The 22,502-nt window shown below is 42.6% G+C and overlaps 2 protein-coding genes across 2 annotated transcripts in view; both read right to left on the reverse strand.

Annotated features, from left to right (window-relative positions):
• Positions 1-22,502, reverse strand: part of PRLR (prolactin receptor) — a 146,297-nt gene that overhangs the window by 113,719 nt on the left and 10,076 nt on the right. The window lies entirely within an intron of this gene.
• On the reverse strand, positions 10,561-10,956 carry LOC123824576 (60S ribosomal protein L31-like). The gene has a single exon (XM_045847803.1). The coding sequence runs from the start codon at positions 10,954-10,956 to the stop codon at positions 10,561-10,563; it is 396 nt and encodes a 131-aa protein (XP_045703759.1).

The following is a 22,502-nucleotide window of genomic DNA, read 5'->3' on the forward strand; positions in this document are numbered from 1 at the left end:
CCCATGCCCATTCCCTTTAAGGAGTTTTCACTGTAATTAAAACCAAACAAAATGTCCACGTATAAAATAAAGGACTCTGTTCAAAGGGCCACAACCGACACAACCAGAAACAGGAGGATGTGGGAAGATCCTGGGCCCCGTGTTTCCATCTACAACATAATCACAGAATCACCTCTCCTTGTTCTACCCTGTGGAGATGGTCACTAATGAAAGGCTGCTGAACGTGTATGCCACACCCACACACCCCCACGCATCTATATATCTATATATTCAACATATATTCAAATCTACGAGGTATGAAAGTGAACATGAAGGTGACTACTGCTCCCAAAAGAGTGGACCAACTGTCCTTCTCTAAATGAAATGGCTGAGTATGATAAAGTGAAATTCTAAGTTCTTCGTGCTGGCCAGTGCCTGCACGTTGTTTCACGATACTTTGGAGCTGGAAGAGACTTCAGAAGCCATTCAAGTCCAACCTCAGACATCATGCTCTTATTGCACCTTCCCATCCATCACCCACTATTCCACTCATTACTCAAGTTCTGCTCAAATGCTCCTGGGGAAGCGGAGGTCAGTGCTTCGTGCAGTAACTGCAGTGAATCACCGTACTCGTTAATCAGAGGCTTCGCATTGTGAGGTGTGTCCGGCTCTCACAATTCCCACTGTGCTCATTCTAGCCTTTGGAGAAACTCCTCCCCCTCCTCCTTCATTATACATCACTAATGCTGAACTTTAAGCAAATATCGATCCCTAGTAAGGTTCTAAAGAGCTAAAGATACGCAAAACACAGGAGATGAATTGTAAAACCACAATACTCGAGGCACACTGTAAGAGCAGACCTAACATTGGGGCTTCCCGGGAAAATATCCTCCGCCTTTGTTACGTGCTGAGTAAGATGACAGCCCCAAGGACTGTTTGGATGTCATCGACACCAAGACACGAAGAGAAACATGTGTAGGACCTGTTTGTCCTGCTTTGACTTTGGTCTACACCCAATGTCTTTCCATGGTCTCCATGAATATTTACACAAAGCCAAATAACCCACATTTATCAGGCACATACTACTTCTCTGAGATGCTGAGCCTTTTACTTTAACATCTCGTGTAGTAAATACAGCTGCAGTATTTGTAGCAGCTCGAAGGTCTCATCAAATCTGTTAATACCCTTTTAAGATGCTTCTAGCACTTGTCTGCCCTTAACAGCATGAGTCACCCTAGTTCCAGGTATCTGCTCTGAAATAACCATGAAGGCATAAAGAAAAAGATATTTGAAAACAGGACCTGGGAACATCCTTTCTTTATTCCTGAACCCTAAGACCAGTGTCCTCACAAACATCAGACCATTCGGTTTCACGCATGGCCAGTCATGAGTCTATTCTGGAAGGCAGCCCTTACTTGCTGGCAATAACACCAGTAGAACACAGACAAACGCATCAAGATCCCTAGATCAAGAGAGGGCAACGTGGTGGAGCTAAGACCAGAGACTCTGACGCCAGATTGCCTGGGATGACCTAACTGGTTGTATGACTTTAAACAAGTTGCTTAACCTCTTTATGCCTCAGTTTCCTCATCCATGAGATAGAGATAATAAGGGAACTCACAGATTGCTTTAACAGGTAATTTATATACTTGCATTGAGTTGTTCTTTTGCCAAACACAGGGCAATCCAGCAGACAGAATCATGCCTCTGAATCAAGAGACCTGACTTCAAGTCTTCCACGGTGACTCGCCAAGTCGCAGACCCAACCCCTTAGCCCGATCTTCAAAGCTCTTGGCCATCTGACCCCAACCTACTCTTTTCGGCCACCCTGGTGGTCATGTCCCACATCTTCTGTGTGTGCTCCACCCATCAGACTCCTTGCAATTGCCCCAAATACAAGGGACCTGTGCATCATGGTAAGGTTTCTGTGCTATTTCCTCTGTGGAATCTCCTCCTTACTCTCTTCTTGTTCAGTAGCTACCCCCACTTAAGTCCATGACTATATCACGGCCCTCTCCTCCACTGGACTGTGTGTTTCTTGAAGGTAAAGAATGGTCGCCTTTTCATCTGGCGGGTGGGTAACATCTGTGCAAACCATTGAGAGATGAAGTAAAGACATTTTAGATACATCTCTTAGAAATGCTGACCATAATGTGGCTCTTTTCTACCTTAGAAAACTATGTGAGGGCATCTGTTTGGAAGTAAACTAACAATACAAGATATGGTAACAACGCAGCTCGTACTAACGACACGAATAAGGTAAAGTCTTGCGCCGTTCCTATACTCCCCTGAAAGGCTGAGAAAAACATCCTGTTATGGGAACATGTATCTGCTGCCAATCAGGCAGGTGATGTTGTATGATGACCCCATTCATATCCTTGTTCTAAAACATGTTATAAATCCTTTCTGGCTTCTCACTGTCATGGTAGATCCTGGGATTTGGAAGATCCTGTGATCTGGTAGATCCCACGATCTGGTGGATCCTGCTCCTATAGGACACTAGCACGAGGAGAGCATCTGAGCTGACCACATCCTTCATCTGGCTCTGGAAGGAGCACCTGTCACTGGCCACCTTGTTGACCTGCTGCCCCGAATGCTCCCTTGTTTGAGAATGATGCTTTCAGAAAGACTAGGCTCACCTTTTCTACAGGCGGTAGGAACTTGAATGGATTCTTGTGCTATACAAGTTAAGCTCTTGGCAAAATATGGTTAAAAAAATCCTGAAGACACCATCCAACGTGTGGTCATGCCAGAAGTGACAGTGTCCACAGAAGATGTTTTGCTTGGCAGGACATTTTGCTGAGTGTGTAACCAACAAGACCCATGGGCTGGAAGAAAAGAGATGAAGAACTGAGACTTCTTGAGCTCCTGCTGTGGCCACAGATCATTCTGCTGTGTCTGAAGTTATTATAAGGAGGCAGATAGCAAGCAACCTGTTCTGCCAAAACTTTGGATCCAATACAATTCTGCCTACCTGTAGTCTGAAGTATTATCCACCACTTATGGGGGAAAAGGGAGCAGGAAACTACTAAATGATGGTCCAATAGTGTTAAGGCAGATCTGAAGGGGCAAGGCTAACACAGCTTTGCTAATAGCTTATCAAACACCTGTGTAAAAAAAAGCAATAGTTCATATGGAGCAAGAAAATTGTCAGTGAGACCAACTTCCCTCTTGAATATAATTTCTAGTAACAAAGCTCCTCTTTTCATCCATTGGACAAACATGAAAATTATGAGTCTTTACCAAAAGGTCAGAATTGCTACACTAAATATTTTGGGCAGGTGGTTAATGTTTCTCTCCTTGAACCTTTGTCTTTGTTTGGTATCTTTGGTGTTGCAAGTCAAGATTGATTTCTTTCTGAGGGTCATGAAGAGAACAACATAACCCTTATTTTTATTGGTGGTGATAAGAAAACTCATTAAAGGGAGGGACATACATGTTTCTTAGAAACACTGTTTTATGGGGCATTGCTTTTATGATACCTTAGGGAATGCATATTTCAGAGGGTAATTGTGTGAAACTTTTCTGTCAAAACAAGATTGGAATTTAAATGTGTCACCTTACTTCTGGATGAGACAAGTATCATGTCTCATGAGAGTACATGACACATGCTTACACATGAGGACGGCATGTTTAGCTAGGCTTTGAATCTTATGTCCAGGGTAGGCCCGTTTTTTGTGGGGGGGCAGGGTTGGGTATTTTCACTGTGCAAAGCAGAGGGTACCAATAGGATGCCTCCAAAGCTGTGCTGAGGCTCAATCATATTTTTTGGGCTTTTTGATGTTATTCTGCAAGGACTCTCACCTCACCAATCATATTACTCCCAAGGAACAGTGGTGTGTGATGTCAGAGTCAAGTGCTTTCCTGGTAGACATAAAAGGCATCATCTTAGAAGAAAAAATGAGTTTGTATGAGATTCAAAAGATTACTAACAATATGGGAAATGCCACAAATTCCAGACACTGGACTGACAAGTTTCACATGTGATATGAAACTTGGTACTCTCTATACAATGGTAGAGAGAGGAGGAAGACCTTGAGTGACCCAATGCAAGAGACTCTGTCTTAGGCATCTCCATATTCTACTTTCTAAAGGTTAGGTGACTTGAATTCAGGTGGCCCACCAAGACAATAATGCCGTATCCTTCAAGGCATACATCAAGTACCCTTTTAAGAAAGTCGCAAAAATACGGTTACCTAGCCTCCTGTCATGCCAGGAAAAGGAAATGTCCTTTCCCCCCAGGACATTTAGTCATCTGTAAAAAGGTTTCCTTGCTGAGACAGCACTTTAGAGTGCTAAAGACTGCCAGAGAAACCATCGCACATTTGAATTTACACGCAGATAAAAGAAAGAAACATATTAACTGTTCATCCGAACTTGGGTTCGATTAAATGAGGAGTTTAGCTCAGATTCATGGGGGAAATAAATATATGATAGAATCATAAAGTCTTAACATTTGAAAGGATTTAAAAAGATATTCATTAGATTTTCAGAAACAAGTGCCTGTTTTTGACTACTTCTCAAGGTCTGGGGTGAAAGAGGGGAGAGAAAGAAAACTCGAGACAACACCCCCAGCCAAGACCTCTAGTCACCCACAGACAGACACGTGAGAGAACTGTCAGGATTAACGCGATTCATGGCACTGAATGAACCAACAAATTGTTTTCCAACAGGATCTGCTGCCGAAAACAAACACAAACTGTTGCCTTCAAAGCAGGTGGGGAAACAATTCATTCCTTTCCTGAAAACTATTCAGTTCTCCCCTCCGCTGAAGGAAATTACCTTCAACCCAGCAGGTGAGCCTGTACAAATACGTACAGGAATCTCAACCCCCAAAACAAAATGAAGCTGGATGTTACAAGACTGAGCAGTAGCACACTAAACCCTGGGACACATCCAACAACAACAAAAAAGGCTGGGGAGAAAGGAAGAGTCCTGAGAAAGGGCAGCCCAAAGATGCTGGATTTTTGTGCTCTCTCTCCTGCGCGCAGGGGAGCAGGCAGTGGGGGAAGAGAAGATTCTAGCTCCAGGCACAAAGCTGCATCATGCCTGTTAGAAGCTGGTGTCCAACTAGGACATGTCACTCTGCCCCTCCGGCTGTGGGTCAGAGGACTCGGAGCCTAGTACACGGTGAGCAGGTCCAGGAACACACTGCACACGTTCTGTGTTCGCAAACACCGGGTCTAAGTAGATCGATTTTCATTTCTGGATGAGTAAGCACGAAAAATCAACAGCATAGACGGGAGAAAAAGAGCATCACAAGGGAACTGAAAGACCATCTCGGAGATAATTTTAGAAAACTGTTTCACATCCTCAACTGAGGTAGAAACAGGATGCTGTGAAGAGAGGCAGGTAGCTATTATGACACAAAGACAGGGAAGGAGAAAGGTTATGGGTGAGATACAGAGGGATCGTAGAAGAGCCAAAAGCGTAAATATTCACATGGCCACTGAAGGCAGTAAGAAGTAAACTGACGCTGTGGGAGACAGAGTCAGACAGTCCCTAAGGTACACAGGCTCCGCACTGTGCCTCCTAAAAGGGATAAATGAGAGAGGAGATGGTAGATTCGGAAAAGGGGAATGGGATGCAATTAGTGTTACTGTGCACTTGTGACAAAGAGACCAGTGACCACACAGAGACAGCCCTGCACTCTCACCGGACAGCTAACATGGAAGTGACAACATGAAATGCTAGTGGGGTGCGGAGCAACCGACCCTCATCAACTGTTGGTCGGGGTGGAAATGGAACAGCCGCTTGGAAAACCTGCGGGCAGTTTCTTAACAGTTAAATGCATTCTCACCGTTTGACCTCAAAATTCCACTCCTAAGTAATTATCCAAAAAAAATATGTTCACAACAAACCTAACAAGATGTTAATAGAAGCTTTATTTATAATAGCTCCAAACAGGAAGTAGCCCAGGTATCCACAAACAAGATTTCAATAAACAAATTACAGTGTAGTCATATAATAGAATACTGCTCAGCAATAAGTGAAATGAATTACTGATACAAGCAGCAACATGGACAAATCTCAAAAAATATCAGTGAAAGAAGTCATATCCATAACATTGGATGATTCCATTTATATGACCTTCAGAATAAGCAGAACTAATTTTAGGTGGTAGGAATCAGATCAGTGGTTGCTTCTGGTATCAGGGTCGCCTGGGAGGGGGCTTGAAGACGTTTGCTGGAGTGATGGGAATGTCCTAGATCTTAACAGGGACACGGGTTATTCGGGTGTATGTATTTGGCAAAACTGATCAAAGCATATGCTTAGTCTTTGTATGTCATTGGATGTAACTAATATCTCCAAAAAAGGCATTCAAATTAAAAAAAATATTTTTAAAAAGAATAAATAAAATATAACCAAAGAAATACTGAAAATTATAAAAGAAAATTTTAAAAACTCTTCCCAGGGCTCTGGGAATTGAAATGTATTACCAGACTCTGGAAATTGAAATGATTCTGGAAATGACCAGACTCTGGGAATTGAAATGATTCAGCAATCACTATGCAAAATCAGGAAAAAGAGCTCACACCTAGATACATTATGATAAAATATTTGAATTACAAAGTGAAACCCATAAATATCCAGGAAGAAAAACAGATTATTAAGAAACACCAGTGTGGATGATCTCAGAAGATGTTTCCGCCACGGGATTAAACATGAAAGGAGAAAAGGATGATGGGACAAGAATTTTTTACCCAGATGAATCACTCTTCTTTTATGTGGAAAGCCAAAAGAAATGTGTCGAAGCTAACCGAGGGATTAAAAAGAAACACCAGGATCCAGCAGAAGTACAGCCTGCCTGAGTGTGGTTGGTAGGGTAATAACATGGGTGTGACAGTTTACAGTTACACTTGGAACATTTCACCTAAAATGCCATATGGTGTGCTTGAGTGTGATATTGTTATGTTACATAGTTACATGCTTATGATTTTGTAATAAATGATTTTACAATAAAAGGAGGCATTATTTGTGCCAGACCTTGTATATGACCTATTTGCTCTACTCCTGATAATTCTTGAAGATATCCTTTCGGTGCCGTACAGATGAACTAATAAAATGTCAAAATGAGCTATTTGTGGTATAAAAGGACAATAGCTATGGACACAGAAACCAGATAACCATGGAACTGCCTAGAATAAATTATAAATATGATTATATTGCTGAACAGATAAAACAATTTGCAAAAGAGAAGTCATGTAATATAAAATCTTATTGACAGTAACCCAAATGAAAAGTATTAAATCATTTTTAGTAAATACTGAGGAAAGGATGAGAAGGAAGTAAAAATGGATTGAAGTTTTCATTTGTGATGGAGTTATTCAAACATACCATTTCATCTGAACTTGATTTAAAATGTGCATGGTCATGCTGTTGGTAAGTATAACACATAGGTAGAAGTGTTTTGAAAAATCTCAAGTACAATCACTTGTAGAAATAAAAAAGTGGATGACTGTCTTCTAAATTACTGGAAGAATAATAGCAAAACCAACCCATAGTATGATGAAAGATAAATACCCAGATTCACAAAGTACTGAAAAAAGTAAGATCAAATTAACAGAATTTTCACTGTTATGAGCGATGTAAATTTGCAAGTGAGAGGAAAAACACTTCTGTGGTCAAATGCATTTTAGAAATTCTGGACCGAACTCAGCTGGACTAATTTTCTTACTGCAGAGCTCAGACTCTTAATATATTAATAGGAATTATAAATACCTGGGAGAGAGGGTTTCATTTGTAGCATTTCCCAAGTTTATTTTATTAGCTCTCACAGAATATAGTCTGAAAAATATTAGGCAAAAGGCACTCTTTTTAAAACTGGCAGTAAGAGAAGATGTTCACTATTATTATTTAATGAAGTTATAATCAATGCTGCAAGACATCAAATAAAAATTAGATGCAACTCTTGGAAGAAGGAAAATTGTTGTTTCAGACATCATGATTATGGTTACAAATTTTTATAATCAACTAGAAACTCATAATTAATTACAAGTTAGAAATGAAAATGTAGATACATTAGTAATTTTCATATGTTCCAGCAATATTAGAGAGAAGATATGGAACAAAAGATGCATTTAAGATGAAAAACTAAAATGATAAAATACATAAGAATAACCCTAACAGGAAACACGCAGGACCGATAGGAATAAAACTATAGCATTTTAGCAAGAAATATAAAAGAAAACTAAAGTAAGATGGTCAAAGCTTCTTCGTGGGCTGATTGAGTATAAAATGAATGCCATTTTTTCCACAAGTGATCTGTAGACTTAACACATTCCCAAATTACCCATCAGACACACAGGAGACTGTGTGTGCACGTGTGTGTGTGTGTGATCACGAGTTGCTTAATAACAGGGATGCATTCTGGGAAATGTGCCATCAGGTGGTTTTGCCTTGGACGAACATTGCAGAGCACACTCACACAGACCACAACGGTGTAGCCCGCTCCACCCCTGGGCTGTATGGTCTGGCCACTGCTCCTGGGCTACAGCCTTGTGCAGCGTGTTCCTGCACTGAACACCACTGGCAATTGTTACACAATAGCAAGTATTTGTGCATCTAAACATTAAAAAGGTACAGACAAATACAGCATAAAAGATAAAAATGGTGCACTTTCGTAGGGCACTCCCCGTGAACGGAGCTCGCAGGACTGGAGTGAGTGGTGAGTGCACGTGAAGGCCTAGAACGTGCTTCTGCAGACCTTAGAAACGCTCTACACGTGAGTGACGCTACATTTACACAGAATATTGTTCTTCGATGATAAATTAAATTGAACTTACTTAACTATTTACTTTACAAACGTTTGCATTTTTCTTAAATTTGAATCTTTTGTAATAACACCTAGCTTAACACACAAACACGCTCCACGGCTGTACAAAAATATTTTCTTTCTTTATCTCCTTATTCTGGTTTCATAGTCCCTACCATATAGGTCTTTATTAGGACGTATCGAATGTATGAATCACTCAAGTGCAAAGCAGCAAAAGGAGAAATGCCTGTGTCTTCAATGATATCTTTACTTTTAGTCTTTTCTTCCATCTTTAAATTATTTTTTTGTTTTACTTTTAAACTTCTTTGTTAAAAGCTAGGACACAAACGTACACATTAACTTAAGCCGAAACAGGCTCTTCCGCCTCCACACTGTGTCCCGCGGGCAGGCCTTCAGGGGCGATAACTCTCAGGGAGCGGTCACCTCCTGTGGCGACAACGCATTCAGGACTAGCTCCTGAGAGACCTGCCTGAGGCTCCTCCTGTGGCGATGTCACCCTTCTCAGAACTATGTCCACAGTGACTGGTGATTCGCTCGGTTTGGTTCTTTTACTCATCATGGATTTGCTTGTAAGCAGATCGTGCACCTTGAATATTCCTCTCTGTTAACAGAAACCTTTTGGTGTTGTGGTCCATGTTTCCATAGTTTGTAAGGAGCTCGTTGAGAGCTGCTGCTAAAGCTCCTACTCAGCTCTTCACTGTGAGTTTTCTTGGGGTTCTTATTCACCTCTTGCAGTTTTCTCTTGCCTCTGCTTCGGCTTTGTGTCCCAGTTCCCACACTCCTCACTGGTCAGTTCCTCAGGGGTCACCCCTAGGAGCTCTTGGATGTCATCCACATTCGCACCCAGGTTAAAGGTGTTGACCATCTCAACCACAGTCTGGCTCCTTTTTGCAATCTTCTCATCCTTGACAAATCCTTTGAAGTCACAGATGAACCTCCTGAGTGTCTTCTTCCAGATGCCATTCATACACTGCTTGGTGACATCATCCCAAGCCCAGGCGAGGTTCTTGATGCAGCTATAGACGTTGTCATCCTTCCAGAACAGCCTCGGCGTCTTCCTCAGTTGCAGCAATGGCCTGGGCACAGGTCCCCCTCAGGCAGGAGGCCTTGGAAGCTGCTGTAACTCCTTGACCCATTGGTTGGTTCAAGGAGGTGGTGTTTGGAGGGAGAAACCCCACTTTGCTGTTGAGAAGAAGATCACCAATGTCAGGACGTCTGAGAGTGTCATCACCAATAAGCAACACTTGGAAAGGTATGTCAGTCTCCAAAGAGAACTTCTCCGTTTTGCTGGCATAGCAATTCAGGAAGGCACCTCGGAAGAGAAGCTGGGTCACCCATGGCGTCTCGGTGGCTCCTGCCAGAGGGCAATGGTGGCGTGTGCTTACTATTCCCGGAGGCCCTGGGGTTCGTCCAGTGCCAGGTGGAAAAGGGTTTCGGTTTGCAGCTTGCAATGTGGCCCCTGAGCAAGGCTGTTCTCCTGTCTTTAGGAGCCCTGAAACCTGGCATTGACTTGGTTTCCTTACGGCTGAAAGTCCTTTCAGACATCTGTTTCCAGAATAGGGAGGTTTCATCCATATTGAATGTTTGCTCTGGCAGGTAATCTTCTTCCACAATCATCTTGTCTAGAGTTTTCCAATACTCTTCAGCTGCCTTCTCATCATGGACAGACTCACCACTCACTTTCACATTATGGAATGAATGATTCTTGAATTATTTACACCACCAGCACTAGCAGTGAATTCAACATTGTAGTTGGGTCTGGGCTTGTTGTTTTCCTTTTTTTTTTTTTTTGCAGTTTTATAACATTATTGAACAATCAGCAGTGAGTTCTCATCCACATTAACTGTCTGTAGCTTTTTGAAAGTGGTGACAGGTACGCAGGTGACCAACGTGTAGAGCCTGTTTGGTGAATCTCCACCCGCACTGTGTTTTCTGGACAACCGCACCTGGTCACGGTGCGGGGCGTTCCTAATTCCTCTGGCCCAGACGGCTGTGCTGAGCCTGGTGTTGGTGCGCACATCCGGAGCCCCATCTCCTTCCTTCACGGCAAATTTCCGGGTCTCTTTGTGTGCCTGAGGGTCATGCTTCTTAAAGCCCACTCCGTGGATGTGCTGATGGATGCTGATGGCATATTTGCCTCTCAATAACTCATTGGTGGCAGAACGGCCCTTCCTCTCGCTTCTCTTCTGGGTGGGAGGCATTGTGTCCGGCCCAGGTTGGGAAGAAAGAGCGTGAGGCATTGTGGGAGAGAGAAAGCAGGGCTGCAAGCACAACTCTCCAGCCCTCTGTTCTTCAACATTGCAAACAAATTTCGCTGTGGCTGTGATTGTGATAGCACTGAGGGGGCTATGGTCTTTGCTCCACGTCACCAGCAGTTTGTCCACGTCCTATCCAGGTCCTTCTCTTGTCGGTCTCATTGCTTTCGACAGCTTCTGACACTTTGTTCTTGTTCTTCAAAACTGTAGCTATAGTGGCATGGGGCGTGTCTGACTTGTGAACAATAACCGTCACAGACTTTCCATCTTTGTTGTTCTTAATCACTTTTAATTTCATCTCCATGTCCGTCACTCAATGCCTTACTGGCAATGTGAACAGGGGATTTTGTAGAGTCAGGGGCATGGCAGACGAAACAGGAGACGAAATCCAGCACCAGAGAAAACGATGCCATCGAGGCACACGGTACACACGAGAGGTGAGGCTGCTGCCAGTGACACATGGCATACTCGTTCACAGCAGCAAGTTTTTTTTAATAAGTAAAAAGCGTGCACTCTAAAATAATGATAGAACATACAGCACAGGAAGTAAACCAGTAACAGTCACGCTGTATTGTGATCGAGTACGCTGTATTGTGCATAACTGTGCTACACTTTCACACAACTCGCAGAGCAGTAGGTTTATTTGCACCAACATCACCACAAACGTGAGTAATTCATTTACGCTACAACCTTACAGCAGCTCTGAAGTCACTAGGTGATAGGAACTTTCAGCTCTGTTAGAACCTTATGGGACCACCATCTTATACGTGGTCCATTTCTGACCAAAACATCGTTATGCAGCACATGATTGTATATATAAATATATACACGTACATATATATTTAGACTCACATATATTATATATGCATATACTTTTCTAACTTAAAAAAATCATTTTAGAATTTGACTAGGAGAACACATTGGCAAGAATAAATGAATCCATTTTGAAAATGAAAAGTAACGAGAGGCTGCATCCCTTCCCAGCTTACAGTTTGGTAAAACTCAAAATCAGCTTGGTGCTTGCCCAAGAATTGACATAATAATACAACCAAGTAAATTATTCTGCAATAGATAGTGTGGCATGCATAAGCACTTTATATATAACTGAAGCATTACTTATCCAGAGAACAGGGGTGAGTTGTTTAACACATTCCCTGCACATCGCTACCGCCTTTCTCCTGGCTACTGGGACAGCCTCCCCCAGCCTCCTGTTCATGCTCCCGACCTGCTGCCCTCAGCCCATCGCATGCATGCGCACTGCAGGCCCTAGGCTCAGAGGACCTTCCGCGTGCAGGTCACTGAACATGAACGTCTGCACGTACTGTGTCCTTGGCCCCAATTCACATGACCATTGTCTCCTCATTTTCAGCTAGGAAGGTTGCTCTCTTTTAGAAGCCTTCTCTTACCCCCAAAGTCTGGATTAGGTGCCTCATGCCACCTAGTCCCTCCTCTTGTAGAGCTTATAATATATTGTAACATAACCGCCAGGGTTTTGTTTGTCTGGCGCTCTCATTGGACTACAAGCTCTCAGGAAGCAAAGCCATCCCTGCCCTGCTTCCTGTTTTACCCCTACCATCCTGCTTAGTGCTCGCACATAACATTCAAATCAGTATTTGTTGAGTTAACAGCTAAAAAGTATTCACAACGGAAAAATTTAGTAGACCTTGAGCCACAAAAACTGATAAATTTGTTTGTCAAAAATATTGTAAACAGAATTAAAAAATAATCACCAAATTATGAAAGATATTTATAACAAATATTATAGAAAATAGTGATATCCTAAAATATAAGAAGTTCATAATTTTAAAAATTAGGAAAATATTGAGAGCAAATACAAATCTTAATAAACTGACATGAAGAGATTATTCATAAAAGAAGAAATAAGTAGGTTGGTAAATGTATAAAAATGAATTATTCTGGTAGTCAATAAATGAAAATTAATATTATTTTAGAATTATCAAAATCAGTGCATTCATCTATAGTATATTATATAGGCTTAAAAACATGGTGTCAGACATATACATATATGTAATTGACTATCATATAACACTAGTTTAAAAAGTTTATAAAATATATATACACTGTATTTCTAACTTTTTAAAAAATGAGAGTAAAAAATTTAACCATATATAAAAGATCATATATAAACAATGATCTATTTTCTGGGTGATGGAATTATGGGTGATAATAATTTTCTTTATTCCATTCTATAATGCCAAAAAAAGGTTATAAAAATTCTAAGTCTATATAAAAATTCACTTTTCTATCCTTTCACCAGCTTTAGTAATCCACTCTATAATATGCTAAAGAACAAGCATTTATATTCTCAGGCAAAATTACTTTCTTTCATTTCCTTAAAGTACAAAATAAAATAAAACTGTTTAGACTCCATTGATCTAGAAAATGTTCTTTTAATGAGGCAAAATGAGTGTCAAGAGGTAGACAAATTAGGAAAAACCTAATCCTCAAAGACCAATAGTTACTTAAGACCCACTCATGAGAACTGACCACACTTAGAGTTTAAGCCAATTAGTTGGCTTATTGCTGGAAATAACTCACGGAGCTGGAAACACCGAGGAGACACTAAGGGAGATTGTGTCTACTGAGTCCCTAAACCAAAGGTAGTTAGTGTGCTTTTCGAAAACATGTGAACCGTGTGATGGTGCGTGGTCTTCGGCCACCTCCCAGTCTATGATTTAAAAATCACACCAGGCCAGTCACTGGCATTGCTCGTCTTTCTTACCAACTTCCATTAACCTCTGAGTCCAAAAGCATTTACTCTCCCCTCCCACAATGTTCTACACATGGTGGCTCTTTCAGAAAATACCAGCTGCTCATGCTACCCCTCTTCCTCAGTCACCCCAGACACTTCCTATCGCTCCGTGAGATCCTGTAGGACATGCCCTCTCTCCCTGTCTCTCACGCCCCAGCTTTTTCTCATTTTGTTTCATCCTGGTGCAGTCATGCCGTGTTGCTTCTATTCCCCCACATGCAGCATGCTCTCTCCTGCCTCAGTGCCTTTGCATGTCTCGTCCCTTTTGCTGCGGAAACTTCCTTCGAGTTTTGATCTTGGTCAGTCATCACTTTCTCAGGTTGCTCTCCTAGAGAATGCCGTGCCTCTCCTTTGTTGTCTTAACCGTACGTACAAATGTGCGTGGGTTTGATGGACATCTGCTTCCTCATTACATTGTAAGCTCTCTCTGGGCAGAGCCCCATCTGCACACTCTGATTTTCCTAGCACCCGCCACAGTGTCTAAGGGGTTTGATAAATTAATGAATTGTGTAGGATCATTCCTAATGATGATTATGATCAACTTTAATTTGAACCTTTGCTCAGGCTTTTCAATGACAAACACCGCCCCCCCGCCCCCCCCCCCGTAACTGACCAGAGGGCCGAGGAAAGGACTCAGTGCAAAGGTAGACCTTCCCAGATCAGCAGAGTCCTGTGGGGCCAGTAGAGCTCATAATTGAGTAACCTAGCCCGTGGTGCTGGATCTGCCCGAGATTCCACAGCCCACTGCAGATGCGTGATTTGTGGAAACTCTTGATATCACATGGCTGGCAACTACCAGAGGTGAACTCTTCCCAGGCTGTCTCACTCTAAATTACTACAAGATCACTCCTAGGCAAGGCAGGATGTTGGTTTTGTTCTTTGTTAACACTCCAGAAAGCTTACCTGGGGTCACAGCTAGGATGTAAAGGAATTAGGGAATGCATTAGTAACCAGTTCAGAGTGTTTTGCAAGAGTCAGTGTCCTCCCTGCCACCCTCCACCACGTAGTCCATTTTGCCCTTCCATAACCCTCTGGGCTTTCTCAGTTTCTTCCTTCCTTTCATATCTTTTACTTTGTCTATTGCTTCTTGCAGTCAAAAGGCACAGCTGGACGTCATCAGGAAGAGATGATGGGACCGACCTGGGACAGTGTGTTCCAGTGTAGTCACTGCACTGCAAGGACTCACACAGCCCCAGGAGGCTCCGTGGTAAAGGCATAAGATGATCAAGGAAATGAGAGAGAGAGAGAAAGTTACTTAAGGACAAATCATGAAGATCAGAAATACTCACTTTGCAAAGATAAAAGCTACCGTAAGACAAGATTAGTATGAAGAGAGATAGGGATAGAATAAATAGGCTTATTCCCAGCACCACATTACATGCAACCACTTTGATCAGAACGAGTTATGGAGCGGGGGAAGGACGAGCTGCATTATTATCCAACGGACAGTTACCTCAAGAGACTTGTTACCTCAAGGGGTGTTTGTTATTGACTAGAACTATTGATAGAGTAAACAAAGATTTTAAAAATGTCATATATAAAAATTTCATATATAGCATGACAACAGATTCACGATAGAACACTACTGTTTAAATATTATTAGATCAAGCAAATATTTAGATAATTCATGTATGGTGTGACAACAGATTCACAATATACTCTATCATGTTTCCTAAAATATTAATGGGTCAAACAGAAATTAGGATAAATTAAATTTGTGTATGAAAAGTCTAGAACAGGGGCCAGCACATTGTAACCCATTGGCTAAATCTTGCCCATTGACTATTTTTGATGTTATATTTTTGTAACATAGCCACACTCAGGAGCTACAGCTGCTTTTATGTGACAGGGCAGAGTTGAGTAATTTTGAAAAAGGCCATATGGCTTGTGAATCCTAAAATATTTACCATGTGGTGCTTACCAAAATATTTATTATATGGTGCTTTATGGAACACCTTTGCTGTCTACAACATATTTGAAACACACAAATATTACATTTGAGGTCCATATGAAGTAGGAGAAATTCTCCTAGATAACACCTCTAGGGAGGTGCAGAATTTTTCCCAGGGCAGCAATTTCTGGTAATCATTCGAAAAACCTGAAAAAAATGCATATTTACCAGTTATCTGAGCATTCATTTCTTTAGGGGCTTGGTGATTAAGTTAAGGATGCCTCTTGAATATTAAGAAGATGGTGAATAAACTTCTGCCTTTACTTAGCTGTTTCTGATGCTTTTCAATGCTGGCTCCCCATTCACAGAGAGTCATGGGATTGTTGGGAAAGAACATTCAGAAGTATGAAGTGAAGTCATAGGATTAGCTGGAACAAAGATTAGGGTTTTAGATTTCTAGGCAAAAATACTGCACTTTCGTATACGCCAACTATTTTAGCAGTGTTTATAGACAAAGAAACCAAATTCATAGTCTTCAGTAACAGTGACTTCTTTTTTGCTCAGTGAAGTTCCCTGGTATGAAGTCAATTTGTGTACATGTATTATGCCATGACGCTGGTAATTGCAACCCTTATAACTGCCTAACTGGTTGTATAAGAGAATAATTTAGGAAGACTATTGCATTGTTTAGGCTTTTTTTGTTCCTACTTTGCATAACGAAACCCATATTCTGGGAGAAACTTTTACTCAAGGACAAATGCCTGGATCTCTTTGTGATAACAGTGCTCAGAAGTTAGAGACCATTGTTCAACATGGGATTCGTGGTTCAATCTTGTTCATGCTTGACAAATTGAGGCCAATCAGAAGGCTGGGAGGTGCTATTTTGGGGTTGCACTGTTAAGGTACTGTCTTACTTTCTAAAACAATAATTCCCCTAGAACATTTAAACTTTCCGTCCAAATGATGGGGGAAAGCCATAGTTAATAATCAAGATATAAATACTGAGATGTCAGACGTTCAGGACTCTGACACAGTCGCCAAGTCTGGGATTCATTAAGGCATTTCATTTTCAACCGTCATCAGCAATAATCAGCTTCATTCATTCCCCCACTCCTATGGAACGTTTGCCCTGGGCTGGGCAAATTCATCCGCAAAAAAGAAATTCTCCTCGGCGTCCATCTCTCTAGTCAAAAGAAAGACACCTGGAAAGACTGAACACTTTACCACTGAATCATGCCCTGGCTGCTTGAATAGTCACAGTAGCCGATCACATCGTGCGATAATCACGTCCTAATTGAAATTCGTTGTCTGCTTCCACACGCGTATCAGTGAAAAAAGCCTCAGTCCCTGGCCACTTTGTGAAGCAGGTCTCCACAAAACATCACCACGGTGGCAGAAGCTGTCTTACAGTTGAACATGTATTTGCCAAGCTCTCACATACTCGGCCTCCTGATAACTTTGGTGAGAATCCACAGATATCACTTATATTCCAGTTGGAGATTTCTCTAAGCCACGTGTGACTTCTGTTTTTAAGAGAAATCCACAACCTTTTAAGTGACTACGCTTGGACCATGCCTTCGACCTCAAAGTGTCCCTCAAACATCGCCGGTTCTCCCCTTAACAACACAGCACGAGATGTCGGGAGCCTGTGTTACTGTCGTTCTTGTAATTTTAGTCTCCTACAGATTTTTGCTACGGATTCTTACAAAACACTTTGTTCACAAATGAAAGTTTTCTTTGTACCACTCAGCGCAATTATGTTTAAGGAATTAGAAGTAAACGGAAAGAACCAAATTGAAATCGTGAATAATAACCAGCACCTAAGCCTGACTGTCCCTCCTGGGGCTGTCACCAGCACCGGTGGCACAGACGCCCACGTCTGAGGCTCCTTCCACGGGGCCAAAGGAAGATAGGCATTTTGCCTGGTAATCGCTTGGCCTTGGAGATGGGTTGGCACATCCCAAAACTCTTATCATTCCATCTCTCGCAAGTGGGAACAAGCAGGCTTCGTTTGGTTGATTTTCAGTCCTCGGTGCCTGGGGCCCGGTTCCTGCAGAGCCCAGGCCCTGGCTGTGCAGGCCATCCTCCGGCCCGAGGCCAGTCTGGCAGGCTCCCAGCGTCGGCGGGGAGCCATGCTTTCACCAGCAATGTGAGTTTTCGCAGCACGTGTCCAGCCTTTCCCATGAGCCTTGCCAATGGCGCTGATAGATTTCCGAGCTTTTTCCATTTGCTTTGGCTTTACTACAGGAAGAGCAGGTGTTTCTGCCCTCTCCTCATTTCTCAGAATTGCACACTGCCCAACCGGCTCTGATTTGCCTGCTGGCATTTTATGTAGGGCAAATGGAAAAGGTCTATTTAGCTAATCTACTAGCTTCATCTCTTTGGAGGAGGTTTCCTGAATACAGATCAGATTTGGGTTCCAAAGACTCATAACCTAGCTCCCCAGTTAAATATTTGGCAAGAGTAATGACCTTCAAAGTCTGCCATTTATGGCTGGATGTACAGGGCACCAAATCAACAAACTATTGATCATTCCAGAGCTTCTCCTCCAGGTGTAACACACTGCTCAACCCATTGGAAAGCATGGGGCCACGGGAAAAGCGAGCAAGCTCATTTTGAGGGCCAACGGTAGCTCATCCATTATCTTACTCCATTGCCAAAATAGTCCTGGAGTGTTGGCATTACCACCTCTGTTTTTGCAAAAAAGGAGACCACAGCTCAAGAGAAGGTTAGCAAACTTCCCATGGGTCACACTCCTTCTCAGTGGCCCAGCCTGGAAGTAGACTCAGCAGGAAGGAGGAAGAGCTGTTTGGCATTCAGAGAATACAAGAAGGGCTGCCAACCAGAAGTGCCTTGTGGGTCTGTGCAAGAACTGGGGAAAGGAAGGGAAGTGGTGGGACTGAATGGTTCACATGAGGTGTTCAGAGTGGCTTATGGGCTCATTTGGTCCTGCTAAGCTCAGACCCAACATTTACTCCGTGCCCTTGGAATTTTGCCTCATCGACTGTGCACTTGCAGATCTCTGCACTGAGTCATTAATTCTTTGATGAAGGTGATACTAGTGTCTCCAATGAATTGCATGCTTCTTTAGTGCCAAGTGTTTTACTCAATACATACCTTATCTTATTCACCCAGCAACCCTGGAAGCTAAGTGTTCATGTCCTCCTGGTCCAAATGAGAAAGTAAGGCAGGAGAGATGCCTACCTTGCCCTACACTTTCACCCTGAAAAGTTAGAGCAGAGGTTTGTGCTTAGTCTGGTTCTAATGAAAGCTCTCTTTTGCGAGATGCACAAAAGACTCTTACTTACCCTGAGGTCAAGTCCTGAGTGCTTTGGAAGACCCTGATCCACTGATGTTTAGAAACAGGAATAAGGGTTATGGCATTGAGGGCTTACTTCTACCGCAGCCAACATCAACCAAGCTTCTTGCAATTGTAATATTACACAGAGGCAGCAGAAGGAGCTACTGTAAGCTGTGACTGGAGGTCTACACCTGCCCCCAATAGGTTTCCTTTACCGAGCTGCTAGCGATATCACCAGTAAAGACTTTAAGTCGAGCCATTATAATTAAAATGCAAGTGCTGGGACTGTTCATCTCTCAAACGATGGTAGCCTGAATGGCTTATCAAGTTCCTTACCACTTTCTTACAAATATTCAGTTCAGAAGGGGAAGGCATTTGACAGAGAAACGCAGAGACTAGAGTGGGAGTGGAAATAGAAAAAGGACTTGGAGGAGCATGTGGGAACGTCCTAGAGAGGTAAGCAGAGCTAAAAGGAAATTCTTTCTGAATAGGAGTGGAGAGGTGAGATAGTGAGGTCAACTTATTTCTTCGGCCTAGAGGAGATGTGCATCTAACTAGTCATTAGTGTGTGATGACCATGGACAACCCGAGACATTGGTCAACACCAAGACAGTTTGCCGCCTTGCAGACTTGGAGTCCAGACCTGTACAGGTAATTAGCAAAATTCCACTTCTTTAGGCCGCATGGACAGCGATTTAGCTAAATCTGATATCAGCGGACAAAGATTTGGTTTCAGACCGTCTGTCACCTGTGATGATTTGAGCTCCAGTACACAAAGGTCAGGCCTGCCCTCAGACAGTTCACTATGTAGTGGCGTTGATCGGTAATAAGCATGTGACTACCTAACACAAGATGACGGTGATGGTTAACACACAGATAGAATGAGTGCGTTCAAAATTCTCCTTTGACTCTCAGGTTTTGCCTTCCCTCTCACTCCTCCCAAATCTCAACCAGTAGCTAGCCCCACTGACTGACTCTCAATTCCACCCATCCTTCAGGCCATCCAACCCAGGCAGCCCTTTCCTGCTGAGAGTCTTCTGAGACCCGCAGGGGCAGTGGGGCTTGGCGGATGCAGGAAGGAGCTTACATCTCCAGCCTCCTGAAAGTGGGTCTGTGTGTCAGCTTTGGGAGCCTCAGAGAACCTCACCGTCCTTCGATCCCTGAAGAAGACAGAGCTCAAGTGGGCATAGGTCTCGGGATTTTCTCCCCAATGCTGAACAACGCCCCCTGGATTATCTGTAAAATCACCACTGGAAGCACATGCCCACTGACACCCGGAGGAGCCGTGTAACTTCATCTCCTCCTCGATACTTAGCAGATGGACCTTCTCTGAAGAGACTGCTGTTCACCCTTTCAGAGCCGCACTGAGCGATACACTTGAGTTTAGAGCGGAGGCTCGAGGGTCGATAAGAATCAGGTGCTAGAAGGATGCAGGATGCTAAGAGTCATAGCATCTCAGATGCAAAATAACTACAAAAAAGACATCCAGCCTATATTCATGTACGTGGTGTATTTTTGATATTAGTCTAATAAAAGTGATTGTCTGAGGGACAGGAAAGGGAAGGTGTATTCTCATTGAATGCTCTCCTGTATCTTGAAGTGTAAACCGTGTATAAAAATAAATAAGTGCAAAAGTCACAGCTGTGCACAGCGTTATGATTTCAGGGGTGTCCTCTGAAAAGTAAAATCAGGAACATTTGCTAAAAGGAGATTAAAACTCTGCCAGTCCAATCCCCAGTGAGGGGATGGAGTCACCCTTCTGCTCACACAGCTGCCGGCACACTGCTCTGACCTGTGAATGACTTGGTTTTAGGACATGCCCGCACTAGGTAGATACTCTCACCCTTGCTTACTGTTGAATATTTAGTCAATAATACTGCCTAATAAAGGAGGAATTTATCTTATGAGTTTGAGGATAAATTTTTAAAAAATTAATCTAGTAGTAGGATTCTGAGCTATGTAGGGATATTCAAAAACTTGAAATGGCTTTCAAACTTTCATTAATGAAGGGATATTCCACTGCAATCTTCTTAATTGAAATAAGATGATGGTCTAACATAACTACAGTTCTTTGTTTCTTTGTAGTTTTGAATTTGGAGGTTAAGATCGCCATAGGAAATATTTGACATGTACTGTATAACATTTAAAAGTAACATTTTTTATTGAAAATCAAACAGTGGAATGAACAAACTGATGATTCGATAAATTCAACATTTCCAATGAAGCCAGGCTAAATTCCTATGAAAAATTAACCTATGCAGCAAAAAAAAAAAAAAGCCTTTTATTAAGTTGACATAGAACAAGTTACAACGTACAGAACAGAAGATGAATCATCACAATTGCCACCTTTTTGTAATCATTGCTGAAGAATTCATTAATGGAGTTAAAGAAACCTTAATGCATTTCTTTGCATAAATCTCAATTCTGTTCAGTTCACTGTCATTACTACCTTTAGGAAGCGGGGAAGGTCTGTTACCACTGTGCTGATTATGTGAGAAGAATTTTCTGGATGCAGACACACAGAGGAAGGTAGAGAGATGACGGGAGCTATTGTGTGCCCCAGGCTTTTCTCACTTCTAATGATGAGACTCTGGAGAGAATCTTCAATATTTTTTAAAGCAGAAACGTGATAATAAACGAGTTAATGACTCCTTTTGTTGGCTTCTAAAGGCCAGCCTCCAGTGACCCTGGGGCGCAGCTCGAGTTCTCTGCACAGCTATTGAATCGCTGACTTCTTCAGTCTCGCGAGAAGAGACAGGTAGGTGGGTACAACACAGCAACCGAAGCAGGGGGTGGAAGAGGGAGCATTTCATCAAGGGTCCTCTGCCATTAGCAGCTTTGTGCAGGCAGCTCCCTAGCTACCTTGCCCTCCTACCCTCCTACCTTGGCAGATGGCAGAGGTTCAGAGGTGAGGCCCTCCTGGAAAGGAGGTACATTGCCTAGCCTCTAAATTATGTCGCTTCCCCTCTAGTCCCACTGCTGGGGACCCTGCCCAGTAGAACTTCCCTCCTAGTGGTGCCTTGGGGTTTTTTCAGGAGGAACAAATCTAAATCTGAAGATAACAGCGTTAGTTACGTAGGAAAGAGCGCAAAGGAGACAGATGGGAAGTGGCACAAGTCAGTGCCTGCGAACACGGGGCTTTGCGGTCACACTCAGTTCCAAACCTGGTTTTGCTCCTCGCCACTGTGTGATCTTGCGCAAATGACAGAATCTCTTTATTTACCTCAATTTACTTATTTATATAAAAAAATAATAGCACTCACTCAAAGGGTGGCTGGGATGATGAAATGAGTTAAAATATGAAATTCTCTTTTTTAAAGATTCCATTTATTTTTTACACATAGGAGAAGGGAGGGAGAGGGAGTGGGAAACATCAAGGTGTGGTTGCCTCTCAAGCGCCCCCTACTGGGGACCTTGCCCGCAACCCAGGCATATGCCCTGACTGGGAATTGAATGGGTAACCCTTTGGTTTGCAGGCTGACACCCAATCCACTGAGCCATACTAGCCAGGGCCAAAATGTGAAATT

Source organism: Phyllostomus hastatus, unplaced genomic scaffold (genome assembly GCF_019186645.2).
Source record: "Phyllostomus hastatus isolate PE091 unplaced genomic scaffold, TTU_PhHast_1.1 phas_contig_58, whole genome shotgun sequence".
NCBI lineage: Eukaryota > Metazoa > Chordata > Mammalia > Chiroptera > Phyllostomidae > Phyllostomus > Phyllostomus hastatus.